This window comes from Bombyx mori, chromosome 18, assembly GCF_030269925.1.
Source record: "Bombyx mori chromosome 18, ASM3026992v2".
NCBI lineage: Eukaryota > Metazoa > Arthropoda > Insecta > Lepidoptera > Bombycidae > Bombyx > Bombyx mori.
Genome location: NC_085124.1, coordinates 12,611,514 through 12,639,233, shown reverse-complemented (window position 1 = coordinate 12,639,233; position 27,720 = coordinate 12,611,514). Strand labels below are relative to the sequence as shown.

The 27,720-nt window shown below is 41.4% G+C and overlaps 1 protein-coding gene across 1 annotated transcript; it reads right to left on the bottom strand.

Annotated features, from left to right (window-relative positions):
• Nucleotides 1-413: 413 nt before the first annotated feature.
• On the bottom strand, nt 414-26,761 carry LOC101739970 (protein stoned-B). Its single transcript, XM_004928393.5, has 16 exons — nt 22,386-26,761; nt 18,830-21,100; nt 17,281-18,767; nt 17,033-17,201; nt 16,454-16,599; nt 15,813-15,981; nt 14,686-14,901; nt 14,054-14,198; nt 13,248-13,376; nt 12,416-12,521; nt 11,374-11,542; nt 10,615-10,729; nt 6,755-6,918; nt 5,879-6,033; nt 4,436-4,643; nt 414-3,537 (listed from the first exon to the last, which is right to left on the bottom strand). Exons 2-16 carry the CDS (start codon nt 21,067-21,069, stop codon nt 3,402-3,404), a joined length of 5,754 nt encoding a protein of 1,917 aa, XP_004928450.1. The 5' UTR covers nt 21,070-21,100; nt 22,386-26,761; the 3' UTR covers nt 414-3,401.
• Between the last annotated feature and the right edge of the window lie 959 nt (nt 26,762-27,720).

The window sequence follows — 27,720 nt, the reverse complement described above, 5'->3', positions numbered from 1 at the left end:
CTACCCGCGCGGACTCATGAGAGGTCCTACCACCAATAATAAGAGGTCCTACTGTCACTGTCGAATTTATACAAACACCTGAAATAATCGGTCCGTACCAGCGAGGGGGACATAGTTTTCTTCGTCCGCACCGTAAGTACCGCGAGGAGCCGATATGGTCCTGTTCCGAAATGAAGGTGTTCATCATCATCATTCTTTCCTATTACTCTCTGCTGGGGTGTAGGGCTCGAATCAAATCCTTCCATTTACATCGGTCTTGAGGAGTATGTTCTAGCTTCTCCCGCGTCATGACCAAGACTCCTAACTCTTGCTCCACCGAGCGACGCCAAGTTGTGAATGAAGTTGCGATGAAGGCGTCAACGAATGACAATTACATCGTAATTTTACCAGTTTTATTTGACGAAATAAAAGACTTATACGCGAACATAATTAACTTTATTTCACAACAAAATGTAGGTTCCATATACGGAATACATTGGTAGTATCGCTACCGGGTACTTTACGATGTAACAGGTTTCAAACGAGATCTAGTATCTGTTTAAATATACTTATATATATTTTTTCCTAAGCGCGTTAAAACATATTCTTTGAAATGTTTTTTTTTTTTTTAAATCAGCCACTACTCAATGCGTATAGCTTTGATGTTCGTATTTTACAAATGCTCTACTGTGTATATGATGATATTTACTACGCCAATTTGAGTAACATACTTATTCTACTTAACTCTTCGTAACAATAATACTATCAAATGTAATATTATATTGAACATGTGTTAAGTTATGGGAATACACATTGATTTTCAACGCTAAAAAGCCCTTCAACACTAATAGCGCATTTTATTAACCGTAAACACATTAACTATGCACGATTTTGTGCTATCTAAATATATGATGGTACTTTCATAGTTATATCTAAATATTGCTTAGGATTCTAAGTATACAATAACTAAACGTGTTATATATCACAAACAGATCAATCGCTTGGCCAAAGATGCCTTTAGAACCTTCCTACAACAGATCAAACAAATAATACTTTTGATTAAATTTCATAGACAAATGGATCACCAAATTACTATTATAGAATTAAAAGTATACACATCGGTTAAAATATGTGATTTAATAGCATTTTGTTAATTATATGAAATCTACAGAGTGATGGTCAATATCTCAATTTGCGTTTACCATCCACTTAAAGTTTTATAGAACTTTAATGAGCTTTCATTAACAAGTAGAAAAAAAATACATAAGAAGATCAATTATATAATTCTTATTATACTCAGAATTTTAATATTAAAAGGTATAGCTTGGACAGAATTATGTTTGTTGATATGAATTTTATTGTTTGTTGATTGAATGTACATTAAATTAATATTAAAGGCCGAATATCTGCAATCCATAGTGTGGTGTGTTTTTAATATTAGGTACATATACTAGGTAGGATTAGGTAGTATTTATTTTAATCCAATTACGGCTTTATGCAGCATAACAACGTGCGTTCATACATTTGCATTTCAATTTATCTAATACAACAACGTATGTACAGAATTTCTCTTATATTTAAACCAAATGACTAGAAATCGGTGGGTATATGTCCGAAGATTAAAAATAAAATGACGCACTTATTAAGTGTACATATTTTGATTATAAATTTACATATTATTTTTATTTAATTAATACTGAATATGGATATTTGTTTGACGATTTTTTATACATAAAGCATTTATTTCTTTTGCATCCCATATATAATATTGCTGCATAATATTATGTAATATTTAGTTTTCATTTTCCTTACATTTATGGTAGCCATATTATTTATTAAAATGTCGAATACTGAATTTTCAATATTTATAATATGTTTAATGCTATCGTGATATTTTCATTATTTGACATTTTACGTGCCGAATAAGTAATTGATTTTTGAAATACATCTTTCAATCAATAGAGAGATATTTATAGTTACATAGCCCGTGGATACGAAAGATATGTTTATACAAGAAGCTATATAAACGCACTGTTTGTGCAAAACTAGCAATTTTTTTTGGTAAAGTATTTCTTCTTTAAAACCAGTGATTAATACTAGGTATTGATATATACTATACTGGTATTCTATTAAATAAATATATAAATTATACTATGAAAATACGTATGGTGTATTGTCTATTCATAAGAAACCAAAGTTATTACAATGTACAAAAGGAACTTAGAATTAACAGTTTTTATTATATTCACGAACTTAAGGTAATCTGCGTACCAATTGTTACTCGTCATTGAAAAATGCAAATCTATGATAAAACCACAGATAATATAATATATAAATATATAGTAATACGCTAAAACCTAAAGGTATTTTAAGCTCGAGGAAGGGAGAAAGATACTTTTCTATTATCATTAATTAATATGTGTAGAAAATCTATGAATACGTCTTAGATTACTGCATTTTTTTGCATTCATTCGGAAAATAAAGATAGAATGAGTTTTTCTTTTATTTTTAATATCCTATTTGGAATATTCAGAGACACATAGGTAGATAGCTTTGTTAGTATATACCTGTTTTAATTATCTGAAGCCTTGAACGAATTGAAATGATGATTTTTAGTGTTATATACGCAATTGTGCACGTATGATCGAAATTTTACTATAGGTCTTTTTTTTGTTACATAGATGGGTGGACGAGCTCACAGCCCATCTGGTGTTAAGCGGTTACTGGAGCCCATAGACATCTGCAACGTAAATGCGCCACCCACCTTGAGATAGAAATTCTAAGGTCTCAGTAGGTATAGTTACAACGGCTGCCCCACCCTTCAAACCGATACGCATTACTGCTTTTCGGCAGAAATAGGCAGAGCGATGGTACCTACCCGTGCGGACTCATAAGAGATCCTACCGCCAGTAATTAAGGTCTATATGATTATGTAAAAAGAGATTGGAGCTATTGTGAGATTGCGTATTAGATGTTATGGAGTAGGCCAAGAGTTCGCTCATTGTATTGATACTATTTCTGTTATCAGTGGCTAGCTCCTGTGCTACTTATTGTAGAGATATTAAAGGTTATTTTTTGTCACCGGAGTCGGTTTTTTGCTGTCCTTGAGACAAAAGATCGAAGTTCAATCGTAAAATCAAATCAGAATCGGGAAATCCCGTGCTGACCGACAAACATTTCCATGAAATGTGCGAACACTTGAAGTGATAATTTTTTTTTGTCAACAAACCAAACTGATAATGACCCATATGACCGATTCGAGCTTTATTATTATTTTCCGATCATGTTTTTATTTTTAAACATTTACTTATAGTTAAATACTGCTTAAGATCACCGTTAATAAGACATGCGATTTTGAACTTTACGCTAAGGGGTCGTGGTCCGAGATTCATTGCTAATTACACAGTGCCTTAAGTCAAATTTCAATCCGAGTCGGAGTCTGAAGAGGGCGGTTGCGGCTGGGCTACGGGCGCGGGAGGCTCCGGTTCGGTTCGTTCAACGGTCGTCGCCAAGGAGTACGCCGGTGCGGCCTGACCGCTCGTACGTTCGATGCCCACTCTGTATAATTACAAAAAAAAACTGTAATGGCTGATGTATCAAATCGTATCTGCTCAGCCATAAATTAATTTAGATAAAAGATTAGGCTGTATGGTATGATACCTTCGCCTTTCCAGCTCGAAAAATGGAACTACTACTACTGTCAAACTGTCAAATCTTAATGAGCTTTTTGGCGGGAACGCCAACAGTGAGTTGTCTGAAATGCTTTAATCTGTTATTTTGTACATTACCTTCAGTTTTATAACGGTGGTTTATTAATTGTTGTAAAATTTAACTCCACTGAAGTGTCAGTAACGTGTGTAAATAAAAATTAATTTCTTTCTTATCTTCTATAAAGTATTGCTTCGTCATTTATAAATGCATTTTCATGTTATATCCATCTCTCTCATTGACACACGACTGAACTCTTGACTATATTAGTATATCCTACTCTTACGAATATCCTACTCTTCAATTGAGTAGACTACTTGTGTGAGGTTATAATAGGCTGTACTACCAGATAAAAAATATATATTTCGCAAGGTGAAAGGCTAGGTATATCGTTTAAGCGACTTTTTTGCAACTGGACTGGAGAACCATTTAGAGTTTAAAATCTGTAAAAATATCATAATGAAAAAAACTTCTTCAGCTATTTGATTGGTGTAAACTTAATTGAAGTTCAATTAAAACATCGAATTGTTTATGCGAATACCAAATGACTAGGACCATTAATTACAAAGATTGCGTATTAAGCGAATTATCGCTTAAACCAAATGGGCCTTTCTCCCCTTGATTTCATTATTTTAATAGAAAAAAATGTCCGGACGTGAACCGGCTTGGTATAAGCGTACAATATGCGTTCGAGTTAAACTGTAAAACTGTCTTCCACCAAAGAAACAAGTAATGGAGAAATACTCACGTGTACTCATGCCTTGCCAGGTACCGAACGTATTTTTCTGGTGGGTCTCCGTCGTGCTCTTGAAGCGAGACGGACCTCACGGTCACGTGGCTGACCTGCGTGGCCGGCATCGTGAACTCCACGTAGGCGAACTTGGCGAGCTCCGCGGGTATTTGGTCGTATGACGTCAGAGCCATGCGACAAACGAGATTGTGGGTTGTGTATGCACCTGTAAATATTTAAAATGTTAGTACTAAAAATCGTGAGCACACATGAACATTCGTGAGTACCCGTGAGCATAAGCGCAACATGACATTCAGAAGTGGAAACATAGTGGTGCTCTGTATTCAGGTTTAGCAGCAGGATTACGATTTGAATTCGTGTTTATGGCATCCATTTAAAAATTTCCGAAAACTTAGTTTCTGTATTAAAAAAACGTATTGATAAATTTCGAAATCAGATATAAAGTGAATGTGTCGTCGTGGCCTAAAGGATAAGACGTCCGGTGCATTCGTATCTAGCGATGCAATGGTGATCGAATCTCGCAGGCGGGTTACCAAATTTTTCTATAGAAATACGTTCGTAACAAATTATCACGATTGACTTTCACGGTGAAGGAATAACATCGTGTAATAAAAATCAAACCCGCAAAATTATAATTTGCGTAATCACTGGTGGTAGGACCTCTTGTGAGTCCGCACGGGTAGGTACCACCTTAGAACTCATATCCCAAAGTAAGTGGCGGCAAGCACGTTCCAGTTATATATGGGCTCCGGTAACCAATTAACACCAGGTGGGCCGTAAGCTCGTCCACCCATCTAAGCAAAAAAAAAAAAACAAAAAGAAAAAGACCTTTTACTGCTGACGTCGAGGATTACGGTATTATTATCGCGAGTCTTTCAATTAATTATCATCAAACTGAAGCAGCTGCCCATGAGCTCTTACATTGGCCCCGGGCAGCTGTTAGCAAATCCCACCCTTCCTGGCAGAGCCCTTGTTCGCCCACTTCGTCTGCGGAGGGACTTCGGTTCCCTCTGTATTTTGTACCTTGCATGTTCCATGGGGAGTGCTCTGAGGAATTGTTCGAGATGATACCAACGTCTCGTTTTTACCATCACACCGCCCGCCACCGGAGTAGAATTCATCCATACTACCTGGAGCCACTGCGGTCATCCACAGTGCGTTTCCAGAGGTCTTTTTTGCCACGCACCATCCGGCTATGGAATGAGCTCCCCTCCACGGTGTTTCCCGAGCGCTATGACATGTTCTTCTTCAAACGAGGCTTGTGGAGAGTATTAAGCGGTAGGCAGCGGCTTGGCTCTGCCCCTGGCATTGCTGAGATCCATGGGCGACGGTAACCACTCACCATCAGGTGGGCCGTATGCTCCTCTGCCTACAGAGGCAATAAAAAAAAAAAACTTGTCCTGGTGAAACCGGAGAAAAAACAACTATCGTTACTCGAACCTTGTCCTTCTTTGGGGAGTCTCGGCATCCTCCAGACGATAGCGCGATGCTGATGTTCGTACTTGGCTTGTCCTGACGTCACTTCTATCAGCGACTCCTGGAGGGTGTCCACGGCGCCAAGGAAACGCTCTATTCCTTTGATCTTACCAGTGCGCCTGCTCAAACATAATCCAACGGCTTTAACAAGAGTACCTTATAACACAAATGCAATGACGTAACAGTACCTAGAGAATGTAGCAACGCAAAAAAAATCCATCAAACACAATCGAATAATTTTATTGTGAATATTTATCAAGTTGCCCAGAACAAAAGCACAAATTCCCAACTCGATCGGGTAAAAGACACGCGAACGCACCCTTCTCGAACGAGAAACCCCTCATTTTATATCAGATAGGTGTAAAATAGGGGACCAAGTTCATGGCGTGGCCAGCGCTATAACAGTACCCGGCGATAAATATTGTACATCGACTTTTGGAATTGGAGACAATCGGCTAATTTCGGTTTCGGGACAACTTCCAAAATCAACAAAATGGAAAAGATAATTTTAAACAATAAGATATATGACTCGACATTAGGATCATAAAGTTGGTGTAAATCCTCAAATTAACGTTTAGGGAAGTTTCAAATTTCAATTACTTTGAATAACATCTATGGCCATAGCTATCATAAAACAAAAAAGATATTTGACATATACCCTAATGCCCTAATATACAAGTACCGAACAATAACATTCGGACCGTCGGTGCGCCGAGCAATTTCACCCATTTGGTGAAAGTTCTTGCCTTCAGCAACTCCAAAAAGCTAATTTTGTGATAATTTGTGCCCTCTTTATGATTCTGTTGTCGAGATATATGTATGTACGTCCACATTGAATACCTATGAGCAGATTTAACGGATCCATATCGAAAATGTTTCTCAACGCGGAACAGATAAATCCAGCATTCCGGTATCGGGAATCGTATGGCGACGTCTTCGCAAGGAACCTGCCCCAGCTTCCGAGACGCGAATCCCGGCACCAACACGTCAGCGCGGAGTTCCACCTGTTACCAAACATTCCTTATGAACTTTTTATTTATTTATTGCTTACATGGGTGGACGAGCTCACAGCCCACCTGGTGTTAAGTGGTGACTGAAGCCCATAGACATCTACAACGTAAATGCGCCACCCTCCTTGAAATATACGTTCTAAGGTCTCAATTATAATTACAACGGCTGCCTCCCACCCTTTAAACCGAAACGCATTACTGCTTCACGGCAGAAATAGGCAGGTTGGTAGAACCTACCCGTGCGGACTCACAAGAGGTCCTACCACCAGTAATTACGCAAATTATAATTTTGCGGCTTTGATTTTTATTACACGATGTTATTCTTTCACCGTGGAAGTCAATCGTGAACATTTTTTGAGTACGTATTTCATTAGAAAAATTGGCACCCGCCTGGGATTCGAACACCGGTGCATCGCTCAACACGAATGCACCGGACGTCTTATCCTTTAGGCCACGACGACTTATAACTCCCCTGTTCATTAGTATAGGACGGGCAGACGAGGTGCTTACACCTCGGAGAACGGTTACCGTCGATAATAGGCATTGACTGCCTCCTATCGATTCTAAACAGGGTTTGGGAAGCTAATCGATAGCATATAAGATCTGAATGCATGTAATATAATTATTTTTAACCAGCAATCTATAGTGTAGATGTGACGTAAGCCGCGTCCTAAGCGATCGTTGACCCGCGCGATTAGCTGACTTACATTGCGTAGTATAATAAGCCTTAGTTAATTACAATGTTTATGTGAACAATTCCTTTTCTTTTTATAGAAACAGTTAATAATCAAATCGCAGAAATACTTTGCGTATGTTTGTCTCTAAACGCCACAATAGCTGGATCGATTTCTACGTAGTTTTCAGGGACAAATTGAAGTTTGAACTAAGTTTAATTGTTGATCTTATTTAGGCTGCCCTCAAATGATATTCCCAAAGCACGCATGTCAATACTCCTCGTACATGACGGCGTTAACAATGTTTCTAATAAACATCACGTGCAACAGGCGTGACTCACACAAGCCGGGTGCGCCGGCCGTGTCGTTCCACTCGTGCAACAGAAGTGACTCATAAGCCAGCTGCGCCGGCTAGTATAAAAAGGCGGTGCGTGCCTTGCGAGAAACAACGATGACAAGGCAGAGTTGCTGGCCGATGCACTGCAAGAGCAGTGCACCACCAGCACTCAATACGCGGACCCCGAACACACCGAGGCAGTCGACAGGGAGGTCGAGCGCAGAGCTTCCCTGCCACCCTCGGACGCGTTACCCCCCATTACCTCTGACGAAGTTAGAGAAGTAATAGACAACCTTCAACCTAAGAAGGCACCCGGCTCCGACGGCATCCGCAACCGCGCGTTAAAACTCTTACCAGTCCAACTGATAACAATGTTGGCTACCATCTTAAATGCTGCTATGACGCACTGCATCTTTCCGGCGGTATGGAAAGAAGCAGACGTTATCGGTATACACAAGCCGGGCAAACCGAATAATGAAACCGCTAGTTACCGACCGATTAGTCTCCTCCCAGCGATAGGCAAAATTTACGAACGGCTCCTTCGGAAACGCCTCTGGGACTTCGTTACCGCGAATAAAATTCTAATAGACGAGCAGTTTGGATTCCGCGCCAAACACTCGTGCGTACAACAAGTGCACCGCCTCACGGAGCACATCTTAATAGGGCTAAATAGGCGTAAACAAATCCCGACCGGCGCCCTCTTCTTCGATGTAGCGAAGGCGTTCGACAAAGTCTGGCACAACGGTTTGATCTACAAACTGTACAACATGGGAGTGCCAGACAGACTCGTGCTCATCATACGAGACTTCTTGTCGAACCGTTCGTTTCGATATCGAGTAGAGGGAACTCGTTCTCGTCCCCGTCATCTGACTGCCGGAGTCCCGCAAGGCTCCGCACTCTCCCCGTTACTATTTAGTTTGTATATCAACGATATACCCCGGTCTCCGGAGACCCATCTAGCGCTCTTCGCCGATGACACGGCTATCTACTACTCGTGTAGGAAGATGTCGTTGCTTCATCGGCGACTCCAGACCGCAGTAACCACCATGGGACAGTGGTTCCGGAAGTGGCGAATAGACATTAACCCCACGAAAAGCACAGCGGTGCTATTCAAAAGGGGTCGCCCTCCGAATACCACTTCGAGCACCCCACTCCCCAGTAGGCGCGTAAACACCTCCGCCGTTAGCCCCATCACTCTCTTTGACCAGCCCATACCGTGGGCCCCGAAGGTCAAATACCTAGGCGTCACCCTCGACAGAGGGATGACATTCCGTCCCCACGTAAAAACGGTACGCGATCGCGCCGCGTTTATACTAGGACGACTCTACCCAATGCTTTGTAGACGAAGCAAACTGTCCCTCCGTAACAAGGTAACCCTCTACAAAACTTGCATACGCCCCGTCATGACGTATGCAAGCGTAGTGTTCGCTCACGCGGCCCGCACCAACTTGAAACCCCTTCAGGTAATACAATCCCGATTCTGCAGGATAGCCGTCGGAGCACCATGGTTCCAGAGGAACGTGGACCTCCACGATGACCTGGAGCTCGACCCCGTCAGTAAGTATCTACAGTCGGCATCGCTGCGCCACTTTGAGAAGGCGGCACGACATGAGAACCCTCTTGTCGTGGCCGCCGGAAACTACATACCCGATCCTGTAGACCGTTTGGTAAACCGTCGACGTCGCCCAAAGCACGTCATCACGGATCCTCCTGATCCACTAACGGTGCTTTTAGGCAATACAAGCACCGGTCACCGTCCTCGCCGAACCCGTCGCTTGCGACGAAGGGCTCGACGAGCGAATTAACCCACAGACACAGCCCACTGAGTTTCTCGCCGGATCTTCTCAGTGGGTCGCGCTTCCGATCCGGTGGTAGATTCTGCGAAGCACTGCTCTTGCTAGGGCGGTGTTAGCAATTCTCCGGTTTGAGCCCCGCGAGCTCACCTACACAAGCTAGGGTAAGCTGAAATAGCCTCTCAAGGCTATCAGCATAGGTAGGAAAAAAAAAAAAAAAAAAAAAAAAATGCGAGAAACATTCGTTGGACTGCGCTTGCCTGGTGCACTTACTATATCCTCGTTACGTTGTGTGATTCAGTGACTGTTGTACGTACTGGTTAAAGTTGGACAAGTGTTAAAGTGAATTGTTAAGATAACATATTGTTAATTAAATCAGGAATCAAATAGTGACATCGTTTTACTTGGTGTTCAACAAGATAATGTCTACCCTCAAGCTTACATACATTTAATAGAAAAACTTAATAAATAAATATTAGTACGATAAAAATAATATTAGACAAAAAAACATTATATCCTGATCAAACAGAATAGAAATAAGTAATTAACCCTTAGAAGTGCTTCCTACTACCTATTTATATAGACATTAATATTATTTACAGAAATTATATTAAGTAAATAAATAAATATTTACTAACAATCACGCCACGTTAACTGATCCCGTGCTAAGTTAGTAAAGAACTTGTGTTACAGGTACCAAATGTAAGATTTTTATTATACACATACATATATTTAATATACATCCATAACCCTGAGAAAGACATTTTATATTTATCATACACATATCTTCCTTTGGCGGGATTCGAACCCGTGACCCCTTTGTGTAGTGACCAAGTTACTTATCACTACACCAGACGGCCGTATGTTTAAGTGAATATTCACCCACCTTGTTACCGGTGACGCACCAAACCGCTTTCAGCTGTAGAGGCAGCTCGCGGTTCTTGGGGGGGCGCACTCTGAACCTCATCAGCTCGATGTAGCAAGCGTCCGGTGGCTTGAACCTGGTTTTGTTTATAACTCAGCGATGTTAGACACCGGCCAGTCGATCAGATGTCATTTGGTTCAACGACAGTGGACAGAATCAAGTGAAGGGCAATTCAATGAATGCCTCCCAATTTGGAATTTAGTTTTTATTTCTTATTTTTTGACTAATTAGACTTCTATAGTTACATTGGTCAAGGTTGTAACGGATTATCGTCTACACGTAAGCATCAGACGCGCAGCCAGATCAGAGGAGTAGGGCCCAGGTAATCCGTCTACCACCGACAGCGACGCTACAAGTCGTTTTCCGTAATAAAGAATTAGAGGAAGAAAAACTTTGAATTTTTTTTTTATTGCTTAGATGGGTGGACGAGCTCACAGCCCGCCTCGTTTTAAGTGGCTCCTGGAGCCCATTGACATCTACAACGTAAATGCGCCACCCACCTTGAGTTATAAGTTCTAAGGTCTCAGTATACTTACAGTTACTGCGGCCGCCCCACCCTTCAAATCGAAACGCATTACTGCTTCACGGCAGAAATAGGCGGAATAGAAATAATCACTGTCGTAATCATCATGGAGGGCGTGATGTCTCCCGAAAGGACAGTATCTAACGGCGGCTTTTAATGTACAAAGAGTTGCACTGTTTAAACTCATCACAACTCACTTGATGATTTGGCACTTGGTAAACTCCTCGGCCTGGACGCACGCATGGAACTCGGTGTCCTCCACACGGATCCACTCCTCGGTGACGACCGGTATGATGTCGTGTCTGCCGACAACCTCCTTGCCCTGACGTCGCAGATCGTTCACTCCCAGCTCAACATCAGGCATTCCTTGTGAAAGTTAAAGAGAATCGAAAAACTTCCAATCCAAGAATCCAAACTAGAATAGTCTCGAAAAAGATTCAAGAGAGCCAAAAGATCGGATTAAGTTCGTATTTTTTTTGTAGAGAGAGGTATTAGGTACTTGTGTCCTAAGCCTTGACAGTTTTAACAACGGGGGTGGCATTTGCTAACAGCTACCTAAGCGCATCCGAAGTAGAATAAACAGTTAAGGGCAGCTAGCTGCTTCGCGAACGAATCTACTATTGGATCGGAATCGCGACCCGCTGCAAATATTCGATGAGTACTCAGTGGGTATGGGTTAGGCTTCTCAGTCGAATTCTGGCGAGTTCCACGAGTATGGTTACTAGGGTCCCTAGGCCTGCCCCTACTGCTAGAGCTGCAGGCGTCTAATGAGATGAGAATGTTAATGGGGCAGGTGGCTTTGTATGAGCAAGTTCGTCTAAATAAGTCGCCCGTCGTATAACAATGAGTACGCGATGACATCCTGCTTCTATTCCGGATACACATGCCGTAAATAATTATATGCCTAACATTAGCGATGGTGGGTCTACTCGTTCGCTCGTCTTTACTGCGTCCTGCCTGTTTTCACCACAAGGTCACACGCTCCATTTCAAAAGGTGGAACCACCATTGTGAGTGAAAATTGAGACTTCAAGTAAAATAAATGACGTCATTTCCGCCATCATATCCATGTCCTGATGCCCAAACCCCAAACGGGCCTTGATTGTACCAATGTCATTTCTACGTGAAATTCTCAGGCGCTATTCTGATTGTATTAGGACAGTCGTTCCGTAAACGAAGTACGCGTAAAGAAGTTTATTGTAAAACATAAATTCGATATGAAGATAGCTATTAAACTCACCACTCAGAAATCCCAGGAAGAACAATCTCACCCGAGCGATTTGCTTGAGGACCGAACCTTCGGCGTCTTGCTCCACGTACAGTTCGTCTACAGCGGTTATTTGCACCTGAGTCGATTGAAAACGACGCTCGTGAATTACAAAATTACTGTTGATGCGGGGATCACACTCGACTTTTCGGTAAATGAGGTATGCATTGTACCGTTGGGTGAGTGAAATTGCGGATGGGCTCACGGCCCACCGTTTAAATCTTCTTTGTCGTATCACTCTTGTCAGAGCGGTCGTGGTCGTCATCCAGTGTCATTGCTGTGGGCAGATATTATGTGCCTCACGAGAAATGCGTCACTTCTTGCCTGGTTTGTGGTGAGCCTGGTGCACTCATGTAAGCAGCCGCCATCTGCCGACTTGACTTCGTCGGTCCCAGTGGCGGATTAAAGGTCCAGAGCGCCCTAGGCAATCACTTTATCGGCGCCCCTGTACCGCCCATAAATGGCCATCATAATACTATAAATTTTAACTAGTTGTTTTTGCAATTATGATAACGTTGTATCATCAAACCCTAGACCTTAGTAGTTCAGGCATTTCGTTCTTAATCGTCAATTTGTTATTTTCTTTATTTATTTAAAAATTCTGAGCTCGCGCGTCCCTTGTAACTACACGCTCCTAAGCACGTGCCTAGTTGGCCTTACGGATAATCCGCCTCTGGTCGGTCCATCGCATGGGCAACCTTCCAACAACATTAACACAGTACTGCTTCTCGGCTGACTCGCGTACACAAGACTAGCAGTTTGGTACATATAATGTTATGAAAGCCCATTGTGATCAAACACATACCTCTTCCATTTTGTATGTAAGCGCTCGATCTCTGTGCGCGTGTAGCCTGAACAGATTCTCCTCGATACAGCACGAGAACTGCTTCACATCCTCGTACGACAGCGACCCGATTTTGAAGAGTTGTGACACCTACGGAAACGTCAACAAAGATCATTTTGCACTGTCCATGTTTCGAACTTCCGAATTTAAGTAACTTTACCTAATTGTAAATTAGTAATATGGGAGGGCTGGTTGTGCACTGAATTAGTTTGTGTTAATTGCTTTAAGCGCCGAGGACTCGTCTCAAATATTGCCAGTAAGGGATCTGTAAGCTGGTAGGTCATTCAAAGTCCGGATGCTACGTGTCAAGAAAGATGGGAACTAGCTGAGCATAATGTTTCGAGTGTATGCTCCAGAGACAGATATCAGTTTCAATGTTTTTTCATTTTGTTTTACAGATTATCTTAAAATAGAATATTCTAGAATCCTACAGTAAGAGAACCGTTTCCAAGCTCGAAGGTAGGTAGGTAGGTAAGTATTAAACTTTGTTAACATTTTTTACGACACGCAATGGAACACAACCAAAAACCAATTGACGTTAGGGGTCATCGCTCTCGATCGCGTATGATACCCTAATTTTCATCGCTTTAAAGATAGGTACATGAAACAAAAACTAGGTACTCATGTTGAGCTTAGCTAAACGAGTATTATTTTTTATCCAGATATATCGATCAGGGCTTAGGATCGATTACTTAACACCCTGTATATATCTAATACCACGTTTAAGTACACGATGTTATTCATAAGGACGTATATTGAGCGTATACCTGTGGCGCGTGTTCCACCGGCAGTCCAAGCTTACGTAGATCGCTGCCAAACTCCTTAACTCCTTGATAATCGCCTTGTATAGCGTAGGCCGCGAACTGAGACAGCTTGTTGGTGATCCTCTCGGCTTTTGTGACTTGTCCGGGCCTGTGACGAGAAAAATATGATACGATTTATACTAACTAGACCTAGTTGACCCGGCAAACGTTGTTTTTCTATGTTTGTCGATGTTTATTCCCGGTGCCATTTTTTTTATTGCTTTGATGGGTGGACGAGCTCACAGCCCACCTGGTGTTAAGTGGTTACTGGAGCCCATAGACATCTACAACGTAAATGCGCCACCCACCTTAAGACATATGTTCTAAGGTCTCAGGTATAGTTACAACGGCTGTCCCACCCTTCAAACCGAAACGCATTACTGCTTCCCGGCAGAAATAAGGAGGGAGGGTGGGTACCTACCCGCGCGGACTCTCAAGAAGTCCTACCACCATTAAATCGAGTTTATCGCGAGACACATTTTGTCTTTCTGAACAATAATTTTTTTTTGGGACAAACGTGGATATGATTTCTCTTAGAACAGCTCATACTGAAAGAAAAACGATTAATGCGACAAAAATAATGTTCCATTCATTACCTGACCCCTGGCCGTTCCTTGTAGAACACGTACTGCAGTTTCACGGTGAAGATCTTCCCGTACTGGTCGTATTGTTGGGCGCCAATCTCCGAGACCGAGTAGCAAGCTTGGAGGGGTAGCTCTTGGAACGGTTCCTTGTCTCCGGCCGAGTTGAACAACTGTACTACAGGATTGTCCCCTTGGAGCGCTAGTTTCACGAAGATTTTTTTCCAGAACCTTTCGAATTGCACACAAAACTAGTTAAATCTTTGGAAAGTACATTTTTTTTAAAGTTTTTAATAGATTGTGACCGACCTTTAATGTAACTAAAACTAAAAGCTAGGCAGGTAAAAGGTAGACAGCGGCTTGGCTCTGCCTCCGGCATTGTTGAAGTCCATGGGCGACGGTAACCGCTCACAATCAGGAGGGCCGTAGAAACGTCTGCCTTCAAAGGCAATAAAAAAAAACTTTATCAAAAACCAAGGTGAACATTTTTTTTCCTACCTATTCTAGTAGCCTAGTAGGGTTATATACTAGATTCGTCGGGCGAGTAGGTGAGCTCACGGGACTCTAAACTGGGGTGACCATTAAGAGCCAATCTATAGATACATATGCTATAAAATATGGCCTAGTTCCTAACAGTTGCTTAGTCCACTGAGTTTCTCGCCGGTTCTTCTCAGTGGGTTGCGATTCCGATCCGGTAGTAGATTAAGCGAAGCACTGCTCTTGCATTGCATGCATTTGATGTGGTTAACTTATATTAACTTTATAAATGCAGGATAATTATTTATGAAAGAATGAATAAGTATGCCTAAGAAATAGCACTTTTTTAAAACCACTTTTAGGTTTTTTACAATTTACAGTGTTCGTTATTTATAAAGTATTCGAAACATTGGCAATGATATAATGGTAATAAAAAAATGCGAGATTCTTTTAGAATAGTCTTAATTATGTTTTTGACGTCCGAAAAACCGACAAAATAAGATAGTCATTTATTTATTAAACATACCCTACCCTGCTTTCTGTATTGACCCCTGACAATGTTTGTGCACAACTTCAAGATGATCAGTCCAGTAGTTAAGTTTGTAACATAACATCCATTTGAAATGTTAGTACAAAAACTTTTCTTTTTTTCTTTAATCAGCTACCTTTGTCCGGTTATCTTCTTCTTGTTCGGTTGCCGTAGTTGCATTTCCCATCCGGGTCCAGTATACTTTGTACGGGGGAAGTCCTCCAGCGGCATAGACACGTCGTCGTCAAAGAGCGGAGTCGGTGGTCCCTCGCCATCACTGCCGGAGTCTCGACGTTGTTCGTCCGCTGAACACAAGTTACAAAGAACTTTTAAATGGGTATTAAAAAAAAAATCGGTTTTATGTAAATTCGGTTTACTGACGATAGTTGAACGTGACAACGTCATAAGAAAATACTGATGGAATGGTTTCATTTTTCAATTACCGCAATTATCGTTGCTATAAACAATTGACACCACATTCACTTTTCACTGAACTTCATACTTGACGAAAACATGTAAATGTATTATTGTATAGCAGCTGTCCACGCGGATGCATCGCTCACTCAAGTAGGAGAGAGACAGATGTCAAACGTTGCCGAACGCGGAGGCCGATGGTGCCTCTTTGTCGCTCGTTGCGCGCTCTCGCTTGCACTTCAAGCCTTAAATGGAACGCCTCAATGAGTCATGTTTTTTCGTGCGTGCAGCCGGCTCCATCGAATTATAAGACGTTGTCACGTCAATAACGGTTTTTTAAATCGTATTCATGAATAAACTAACCTTGTTGAGGTTCAAATCGTTGCACTTCAAACTCGCCTTTGTCGAATGGATTCGTTCGTGGTGATTCGGGAAGAACTTGGGGCCGTGGTGGTGGAGCCAACACGGGAACCGCAGCCTCCTCGGTGCCATTGTCTGTTTCCTTCGGCCTAGTATAATAAATTACCGATATCTTAGTAGACTATGATGGATTATTAATATAACTCATCATAGAGAAATAGAAGTTAATGAGATAAGAGATCGCGGTCTTGAAGCTAAAGTAATACGACCACTGGATTTAAAATAGCAGAACTGTGATATTACCATATTATGTGACGTGAAAGCTGACTAGACATTCACTGCTATCATGTCCATTTCTGCAACTAAGCAGTCTTGTGTTTGACCTTTGAAGGGTGGACAATTGTTGTAAAGTACAACCGAGAGTTCGACGTCATATCTTTGTGGGTGGCGGCATTCACGTTGCGACATCTATGGACCCCGCTAACGACTTTAAGCCAGTTAAGGTAAGTTCACACATTCACCTGTGCAATAAAAAGGGTTTTCTCTATTTATAGGTACTTATATTATGACATAATCACATACCTTATGAAGACAGTGAAAGTATCATCTGTAGAATCCCGTGAACCTTGGTGGTCGAGTCGTGGGGTAGCAGCAGGAGGTGGTGGTGCACCCATGCTTAAGAACGGATCGAAAGCTTCAGCCTCAAACCCTGCAGGACCAACATCTGCGGGGACTTCATCCCCCCACACATCTAAGGAACATATAATACACATTCAATATCATTGCTTGTTTTTTAAGAATCAATTCAAATCTTGGTACCTGCCACTCACCCGTGGTTTCTCGATTCGAGGCAGTAGAGTCAAATTTGGCTGAAAAAGCGTCAAAAGCATCTGAAGTAACTGGAACGGATTCCTGCATTACAGTATCTGATGTATTTCCCCAGGGCGAATCAGGTGTCTGTTGCATTTGTGAATCGAAAGCGTCCATTGCATTACCACCAAATAAATCGGCTTTGTCATTTGCGGTAGTGACTTCAGTTGTTCCGAATACGTCCGATGTTGCGACGTCCATGTCCGTTGGAATTGTTCCACCAAATGTGTCATCTTGGATAGCCTCGCCAAATATGTTATCGCAAGCTACCGGTGTAACTGATGATTCTTCCACTTTAGCATCGAACACATTTTGGGCTGTATTCGAAAACATAACATCGGAGGCCCCAAAGCTTTCGAATGGATTCATCTCGATTTCTTTTGTTGGCGCCTCTTGGAAGTCCTCATTTATCATATCTGTGAATGGTGAAGTATTCGCAGTGGCGGAGGTAGAGTTTGGTGCTGGTTCGGAACAGTCCATTGGTACGGAAGTTTCGAGTGTTGTTGAGAATATGTTAGATTCAACAGGCTCAGCCAAAGTAATGCTTTCTTTTACTTCCTCAGTCGCGAATGGTCCCGTTTCGTTTGTTGGTGCTGTAAATTCTGCTGCAGTTGGTTGCGGCATATCTACCGGAACTTCTTCGAGTATATCATCGCTCAGGAAGTCTATTTGTTTTTCTTCTTTCTTCGGTGCCGAATATAAACTAAGTATATCCTCTTTTGTTGGTTTCACAATTGGCGCTGGTATTGGCGCATCGAATAGATTAATATCATCTGTCGTCTGTGGTGGTGGGGGACGCGTAATAGGTGGTTGTGCGGGAGGTGCTGGACGCGGAGGTGGTGGACGCGCAACTGGTGGTGGTCGAGCTGGCGGTGGCCGTGATGGTTTGCTACGGCTTACATCGAATATATCCGTATTCCGAGATTCTTCCTGAAGTTCTGGCTCAGGTGTAGGACTTGGTGAGTGTATATCACGAACTGAAACGGGGCTTGGTGTTCGAGTTGGTGGAATTCTGTCTAGTAGATGAGAACTTGTAAATTCCATTTGTCCAGTGACTGTCAGAATTAGATTTTGTGTTTCAGGTGGTAAAGGATGGGAAGGGATCGTTACATCGTCATCCGGTGCTTGCATAATGTCAGTGGTCGTGGAGCCCAGATCAAGATCTGTTGGCTTAACGAGCTTATCGTGGGCGGAATGTTGATTTGGAAATATATCATCCGTGAAGTCATCAAAATGTTTGGCCTCAACGCCTGAGGGATCTGCACCAAAAATATCAACAGGGACTGTGTCACCCACTGGAGGCTCGTAGCCATCCCCGAAGTCTGAAAATGGGTTGCTAGTAGCAAATGGATTGTCTCCTGAGAATGTTGTACTCTCATTTGAATCTCCTGACATCATGAACGGATTCAGTACTTCAGTAGTGACAGGTGCGACGGGCTCGCCCATACTTAAGAAGGGGTTGTACGCCATTGTTATTGTCTGTTATCAGTTTATTTTAAAAATTCAGACTCAAGTAATTTTAGCTCTGTTTTTCCTGGGTTTAAATCTCCCGCAAAAGATGTATCGAACGGATCAAAATCCTCTTGACTTTGTCTTGTTTCTGATGGCTCGGGAGTGAGAGCTTTGACCTGAAATATATCGTCTGAAGGTTCCAGTAAATCTAACTCGCCCTTTTTTTCTTCTTCTTCACATGAAAACTCTTTGGCCAACAACTTCAACTCAGTTTTACTGGGAGCTATTACTGCAAATGAAGTATAAAACGGATCTACCTCTACTGTCTCGAGATTGCTAGAATCTCCAGGACCCGAAGGCGTTAAAACTTTAGTTTCGATTCTGCTTGAACGAGTCTTAAGTTCTTTTGTTTTCACGTTTATCTTAGACTGGTATGTTTGAGAAAACTCCGAATATCGTCGCTTTGCCTCGTAGTTAATTTTTGGTGCTAAGTCTTCATCCGAGCGAGTTCTAGTGAGTGTTTCAGAGAATGTGTCTGCTGCCTCTGCTTCTAGGTCTTCGGTAATAGAGACTTCACGAGTATAATAGGGAGTTAAAGGCTTAATTAGCTTTGGTTTTGAGTCTAAGCTTAACGGTTCCTGATCATCAACATTAAAAATGACACTTTTACTAACTGTCAAATTCTCAGGTCGAGATGCTCGTCTTTCTCCTATTTTGGGTTCGTCAGCACGTGGATCAAAGTCTGGATCACTTGGGACACGATACAACGTTGCAGAGTTTGTGCCGATAAGTTCCTGTTCGAGGATCTTTAATTCAATTTTCCCCGGTGCTGAAATTTTATCAACTATCGTCGTATCGAATGGGTCTATTTCAGCTTCATTTACGTCAACTGGGTCTAAAGGCGAATCACCTAACTGAGTTAAGTCTGTTGTACTTCCTCCTAATAAATCCCGAGAAAACCTTTCATCTTTCTCTCCAATATCATCAGAGGTAATCGATTCGCGGACACCGGAAGGATCAGTCAAGTGTATACGAACTGAGGATTTTCTCCTATTATTTAATTTAACTCTGATTTCTTCAGCTCGCGGATCGAAGTCGTCGTCGTCTTCTAAGATCGGCTCTTTTTCGATGTCTCGAAGAGAAGTCGATGGTATAACTGCATCGGCAAAGCTTGTATCAAACGGATCGTTTTGGTCACCGTACGGATCTGCGACGTCGAGCTGATCTTCGACAATACTCTCAGCAAAAACAGATTTATTTTTGTCGGCTTCGAATGCAGACCATGATTCTTGGACGACTGGTTCTAATTTAATTTCCTTTTCTTGTAGTTTTGTTACTTCAGTACTCGCTTCTAACGACTCTGCCGCTAGTAAAGTAAATTCGTCAATTTCTTCCGTGTGAGTATCTTCAGCATTTAGTTTTTCACTGTTAAGCGGGCTTTCTTGTTTCTTTTGCTGTATGAATGATGTATGTAGAGAGACACTCAGATCAATGGGAGTCGTTACTGGTATGTCTGCATCAAGATCTAAGATACTTTTTTCAACTGGGTCACTTGCAGTTACCTTGCTGATAGCAGGGGTTTCATCTGTAGTATTTTCTAAGAGTAAGTCGCCAGGTATTACTCTCTTTGGTCGTTTTGTGGTAATAGTCAGGTTATCGATACGCCCGGTTAGAACTTCAACAGCAACGCCAATGTCTAACGTTTTCTTTCCTTTAGAAGCTTTTACTTCGTGGCCTTTGATTAAAGCGTCTACGTGTGACGTATCAAATATATCATCATCTTGAAAGTCTTCTGGTGAATCAGGAACATAAGCAAGTTTTACTTCACCTCGTTCAACTGCATCTACGTATGAAGTATCAAAAATGTCGTCTTGATCCTCTTCTTCAGATTCGTCGTCAGTAACTCCGTATTCACTTTTATCTGCTTCTTCTTCTGCGACTGCTTGAACTAATTTAGGAAAATCAGCTTCCGTCACCTCAACTACAGGTCTGTTTGGTGCTGCTTTCGGTGCAGACTGCTCTTTGGCCTTCGCTGGAACTCTTTGAAAGAAAGATGTGGATTTTATACGATCTAAATCTCCTTGAGTTTTCTTAAGTACTGAGTCGACCCCTGTAGTTAAATCTTTGAATTTGGACCATTCTTCATTTTCTTTGGTTGATCCCTCACCAGTTTCAGAGTTTTGATGTTCTCTTCTGTACTTTTCAAGTTCTTCTTCGGTAAAAAGCTCCTCTTCTCCTTTGCGCTTTGACTTTTTTCCCTTTTTCTTCTTCTTAAGGCCTTTTGGTAGTTTTAGCATTATACGTTTTTTCGTCTAGATTTTTGAGTTGCTGAAACAAAATATCGTAACTAATAAAAAAAACACTCATTCGTGTATTTGCAATGTTCTAAATAGGGAGTCCATCAGGCGTTAACTAGTAAGCTGGAGCCCATAGTGATCATAAAGTGATTGCAAGCTCATCTTGAGTCACGAGGCGGAAGTCTAAGGTTAAAATAGAAAAAAAATGGACTGTCTTAGACAATGGGAACACGTGTACATATTTATAAGGGGTGTGAGTTGGTATTATCGCACATGAGTCGGGCCCAAAGCATAACTGCTCGCTTTGAGACACTAGACCTAACTCTCAATTCCACTAGGATAATTGTGCTGCTACTCTTCGTACCGGAATATAGGCATGACGGTATCAATGCTTACCGACGAGCTTACCGACTCAAGTTAACGAATTAAGTACAACCCTTGCGGATCTTAAGTTGTAAAATGGTTGAGGATGCTCACTACTACGAATGGATGATAGACAAGTAGTAGTAGCTAAAAGAAATTTAAATCACGGATATCCTTATTTATTTCCGTACATATGGTTACCGTGTAAGATTTTTTCACGTCAAAGAGAAAAATAGCATAAGGTTAAATCAAGTATTTAACAAATATCGTTTCTGAGTAAAATACTTACCGTTTCCATGATATAATAAACTAGAATTCGGTTCAAAACAAGTAACTAACTACCAAACGTACACGTTTGAAATCTAAGAAGCTCTGAACTTTATTACAGGTTTACACGTCGATAGCAGAATATAATATCATAATGAACATTTTTAGGCAGATGGGGGCGCTTTTCATTGTATTGATCGTGTTATGCGACGGGAATTGATGTAGGTTACGGCGTCTTCCTGGTAACAGGTTGCTCGAATAGTTGCAGGACACACTCACAATAAATACTATAATATATTACAATTACCAATCATTTATATAGTCTTTAAATTAAAATATCAACATATTTGCATAAATTTGATTACGAATAAAAATTAAGGGAAGAGAAAAAAAACTATAGTTTTGTACACACCAAATAAGAACGAAGGGTACACATTGAGAAAATGAGATACACAAAAGCAAGAATGAGGAAGAAATTCGAGATATTGTCGAATGGAAATGACAGTGCAAATGGGTGAGACACAAAGTGAAGGTCGGTGGTGGAGATGAGAAACGAGGCCGCGTCGTGGGCCGCGGCGGCACGGAGACACACAGCGGCTAGCTACGGGCACGTACCGGGACTCCAGCCGCCGTTACCTACAGCTAAGGGCATAGGCTACCGCGCTACGGACAAAGGGTCTCTATACCTTCATCGCAACGCGGAGACGAGGGGACAGTACGCGAGGCGAGCACTCTGCTGAAGGCGCCTGCCGGACACTGGCGGCGCGGCTCGCTCCAGAACCCACTTCCCTGATATCGATCTGCGAACAGTTCGCGCATGCTCCGACCACCCGCCTACGAGCGTCACCGCTCAATCCTCCTCAGGACATCGTGTTATGCAATACTTGAGCGGTGCGTGGGCTTAAGTATGCGCCCTTTTCCAGATATAATCGAATAATTACATGGCGTAATCGAAAATCGAAATTGAAAAATATATTTCTCAGATTTTTTTCATTTTTCTTACTGATAACTTTTTTTTGCATTGATGAGTAACCGAGCTAATATTAAATGGTTTTTTCGAGCCCATAGATATAACAACGATGGAGGTATCCTCGGAGTTTACCCCTGCCCACTCACTGATGAATCCTTTAGTCGACTTTTACGACACCCACGAAAAGAAAAGGGATGATGCTATTTTAGTCCGACACGCCATATTCGAAGCTGAGCTTAAAGTGTTAGTAAGCGGTTATTGGAGCAATTAGACACGACGACGCTGTCCACCTTAAGCCGCGATTTCGGACTCTCAAGTTATAAAAGAATGGAGTACGTTTGAAGAGACCTACACTCAGCAGTAGGTGAACACGTGTTGAAAGAAGAATTCATAACAACGGTCTTCGTGCATAAGTGCTTTGTGCTTCTAGGCAAAAGCAGAAACTCTGCATTTTCTTATTGTAAAGCTTTACGCTAATCGGTGTGAAGTGCAGGATCGTTATTTTGTCAAAAATACCTATTGTAACAGTTGACGTATGGAGGTATATATTATTTATAGAGGTAGGTATATTATTCTAAAAATTCAACTTCTTTTAACGAAATAAAAATATGAATAATACAATTTCCTGATTACGAAACAGAAGATGTTTAATTTTTTTGTTTGTCAGTATTTACTGAAACCGTTATGTGAGAATAATTTTATGATAATGAAGTTTGATGTTTAATTAAAGTTTTTATTTTTTAGGTTATATATCCTACTTTTTAATTTCATAATATGATAAACCTTTAGCACTTATACGCTAACGTCAATCTAAGAGTAGCTTTATCCAAGAAAAACTATCTTTTGAAGAAAGAAACTATCTTTTGTTTCTCTACCTAATAGTTGGTAGCTTACGGGTATATGCAAAACTACGCGCGGAGCGGTAGATGAGCTTACGGACTCAACCTGAGAGAAATGCTAACTCTAGCCCTAGCGAGGGCAGTGCTTCGCTGAATCTACCACCGTATCGAAATCGCGACCCACTGAGAAGATCCGGCAAGAAACTCAGTGACTATAACTGTCGTTAAGTAGCTACTATTTTCTAGGAACAATACATTTTTTACAAACTCTACAAACAAACATAAGCTAGTATTTTAAGTAGGTTTTAAGATTTATGTAATACCGTATTTTTCTTTTTTTTTTACTTTGGATTATATTCAATGAAGCCCTCAAAATTTATAATGCAAACGCACTATAGCCACAAGCGATATTTAATTTAAATGAGAGGCCGGTTAATGTGTATAGTATTTATTATCTATGGTGCATAATTTCTTTGAAATTTTTCGTCACCAGTGCGCTCAGTGCGAGTTGGAACAACGCCCCTAGCGGCAAATGCAAGGGCGCTGTTCCAAGTCCCCATACAAATTTGAGTTAGTTTTTTTATTTATTGCTTAGATGGTGGACGAGCTCACAGCCCATCTGGTGTTAAGTGGTTAGTGGAGCCCATATACATCTAAATCGTAAATGCGCCACCCACCTTGAGATATATGTTCTAAGGTCTCAGTATAGTTAAAAAACTCGCACTAAGCACATAGGCAAAAGTCTTAAAAAAAAAAAACTGAAATCGCGATTAGACGGTGCCGTACTAATATTGGCAGCTACTTTTAAAACTATAACTGTTTTCTTTTATCTACTTTGGTAGGCAAAGGGAACGTTCAAATTTTTATTCAAGTTGAATGTACAAGCCATAATGTATTTTAAGTGAACTGGAAGCCCAGAAGAGCAATAAATTAATGCTTGTCTTTCATGGCTCCCAATATGTATTGCTAACAGCTGATTTTACCCCCTTTTTTTTCTTGTGTCTGTTGCCCTTCTCCTACGAGGTCCCCGCGCTTAGGGGGCGCTCGGGGTATGTAGGACTGGTCCGGACCCACCTACAAACGACTCCCTTGCAGTCTTCGCCCAAGCGTCCTATCCCCTCCGAGGTCAGAACCCGGATGAGGTAAGGGGGTTACCGCGATCAACACTACAACCAGACGGTGCAGCTCACCCCAAGGACACCCGGTCGACGAAGCTTTCGAAGCGAATCGAAGGTTCCGAAACGTCAGCCGTCTCGGTACGGCATGGGCAGCTCGTCAGGCCGCCCAGACGGTGCCGCCGATACCCCGAGATACTCCGCTGGACCAGAACCAGCCTGCTAGGTCGGGATGCAGTACACCGTCAACCGGTTGCTCTTTTACCTCGAAGATATTCCTGCTTGGCAGCGCGCTAGAGTGCTGGTAATGCGCCACGCTGCCTCGACCGCCTCATGTTGCCCCGTGACCTTCACCGGGGGGGCTGATCTTTCCCATGGATTTGTTTTTTTTTGTTTCCAACAAACGTGATTACGTGGACAAACAAGATTACGTGGATACGAGGCCTTTTCAGTTTTACAGGACAAGAAGACATTCATAGAGTGTGTATTGCATGGTTTCACTTCTTACACGAAAAATCTACAGGTACAGTGCTCCAAACAGGTATGCATACGTATGCGAAAATTTATTTCAGAACATAAATTTGGAAAGTCTAATTTGCTTTGTCTGGATTAGTTTCACATAGAAACTGTTTTACTTATGTGTGTCTGATACTCCACAATTCCAGTGCACCTACACTATCCTTACTGGCACTCTTATCCAATCCAATCCCATTTTTGGCATTTATTCATCCCTAGCGTCAACTCGGATTATATCTTATAGCCCATTAGTGCTTTAAGAACAACATGGATCTCGCTGAGTATGTAAGTATTTATATCTTCGTGTTTCCTTACTATCTCAGCAGCGCATTTTGAACGGGGAGCCGAACGTCCTACGAGGTCCCCGTGCCTGGGGGGCAGACGGGGTATGTGGACTGGACGGTCCGCAGATGCTAGGAGTAGCCCGCGGGCCCAAGGGATAGAATTTATGCCCCTACCCACTAAATGACTCCCCTGCACTTTCGCACAATGGTCCGATACCTCGAGATCAAAACCCGGGTGGGGTAAGGGGATTACCGCGATTAACATTGTAACCAGACGCGCAGCTCACCCCAGGGACGCCCGGCCGACGGAGGGATCGGAGGCTCTGGACGTTGGCAGTCTATGCGCAGGTGTGCCGCTGGTGTTCCAGAATATCCTACTGACAGAACGAAGCTGTCAAGTCAAGATGCGATACACCACCAACCGGTCGCTCTTATGATGTTACTCGAACATACATACGTATGCCCAATTTTTTTTTAAGGGAATTTATGACCTGGTAACTAAACTGAGACCTTTAAGTCATGTCTTATTTTAATCTATAAGCACATTTTTATGAAAAATGATATTATGGAGTGAAATGAAATGAAGATGATTAATTTGAGACATTAATCAACTGGGATGAAATGAAATGAGTTAATATGAGATGAAATATTATTATAATCTCAGTAAAATGGTGGTCATTTAAAAAGATTTTTTCAGTGGACTTTTTGGAGGATCCCAAGAAGTTACGTCCAGCGGCTTTGTTTCATTTTCCCATATTTGTGCACTTTGACAGATATTAAACAGTTAATAAACCACCATTATTACACATTTAAATCCAAAGAAACACTAAATAGACAAAATAAAACAACTTCACTCCACGCGTTCCCGCCAAAAAGTCCCGCGTATGCCCAATTTATTTAAGAGATTTTATGACCTGGTATCTGAGACCTTTAAGTCATGTCTTATTTTAATTTATATTCATATTTTTATGAAAAATGATATTATGGAGTTAAATGAAATGAGGATGATTAATTTGAGACATTAATCAGCTGGGATGAAATTAAATGAAATGAAATGAGATGATATGGGATGAAATACAATCTCAGTAAAATGGTGGTCATTTACTAAGATTTTTTCAGTGGACTTATTGGAGGATCCCGGGAAGTTACGTCCAGCGGCTTTATTTCATTTTCCCACATTTGTGCACTTTCACAGATATTAAACAGTTAATAAACCACCATTATTACACATTTAAACCTGAAGAAACACTAAATAGACAAAATAAAACAAATCACACAACTTCACTCCTCGCGTTCCCGCCAAAAAGTCCGCGTATGCCCAAGATATTTTTTTCAAGTAGATTACAAAAAAATGTATAAAGTGACAGCTGCACGATTCTATGATTAATTTGTTTTCCGTTTTCGTCGCCTTTGAACTTTGAAGTGTGAAATAGGATTGAAACTTTTTGAAGTAAAGTTTCTACCCTATCTCTAAGTTTATCTCTTTAACTAATATCTTTAATGTGCTAATTTTTTTTTATAAAGACTTCGATTCAGTGCTGTTATTTAGATTGTTAGTCTGTGGCAAAGCTTGAGAGCAATTGTTAAAGACTCACCACATATGTGAGTGTCCTTTTGGTAAAGCAAATTATACATTATAGGGAGTATCAACCTATCAACATTTGAGCAATTTATTTTTGTACGAGATTAAGATTAATGCTTGTCCTACCTATTTTTGTACCTATTTTTTTGTAATTTAGCTGGGACTTATTTGTGCCCGCATCAAATTTGTGTGTGTGCACTAGGGATGTAAACCGGTTCGAAGAAAACCGGAGAAAAACCGGTTTTTATACATACCGACAAATACCGGTTTTTATTTAAAAATACCGGTTTTTTACGCTTTACATTCACAGTTCACACCAGTGCTACCAGATCAAATATACAAGCTACAAATATTAAAAAAACCGTGTTTCAGAACCAAATTGCCGTGCATTACATTTAAAAACTACAGTGCAATAACCACAATATGGTTGGTAGACTTTTAGCGTACGAAATGAGGACCGTGACCCAAATAACCACATATCTGCACCCAACGATCAGAAATGGCTTTCGCCTACCAGAGCACATGTTGTCTGCAAAAGAGATGGTGCATCGTGAACTGGGGAATCTTCTTGAAGAATTTTCAACTCTCGCTTTATCATCGGAACAGCCAGAAAAAACCACAAACAATTTTAAAAAGCCTGGTATTCTGGATTTTTTGCATTCGCGAAAACGGGATATTCCGAACGCCATGGCGGCCGCAGTGAATATAGTGCGAA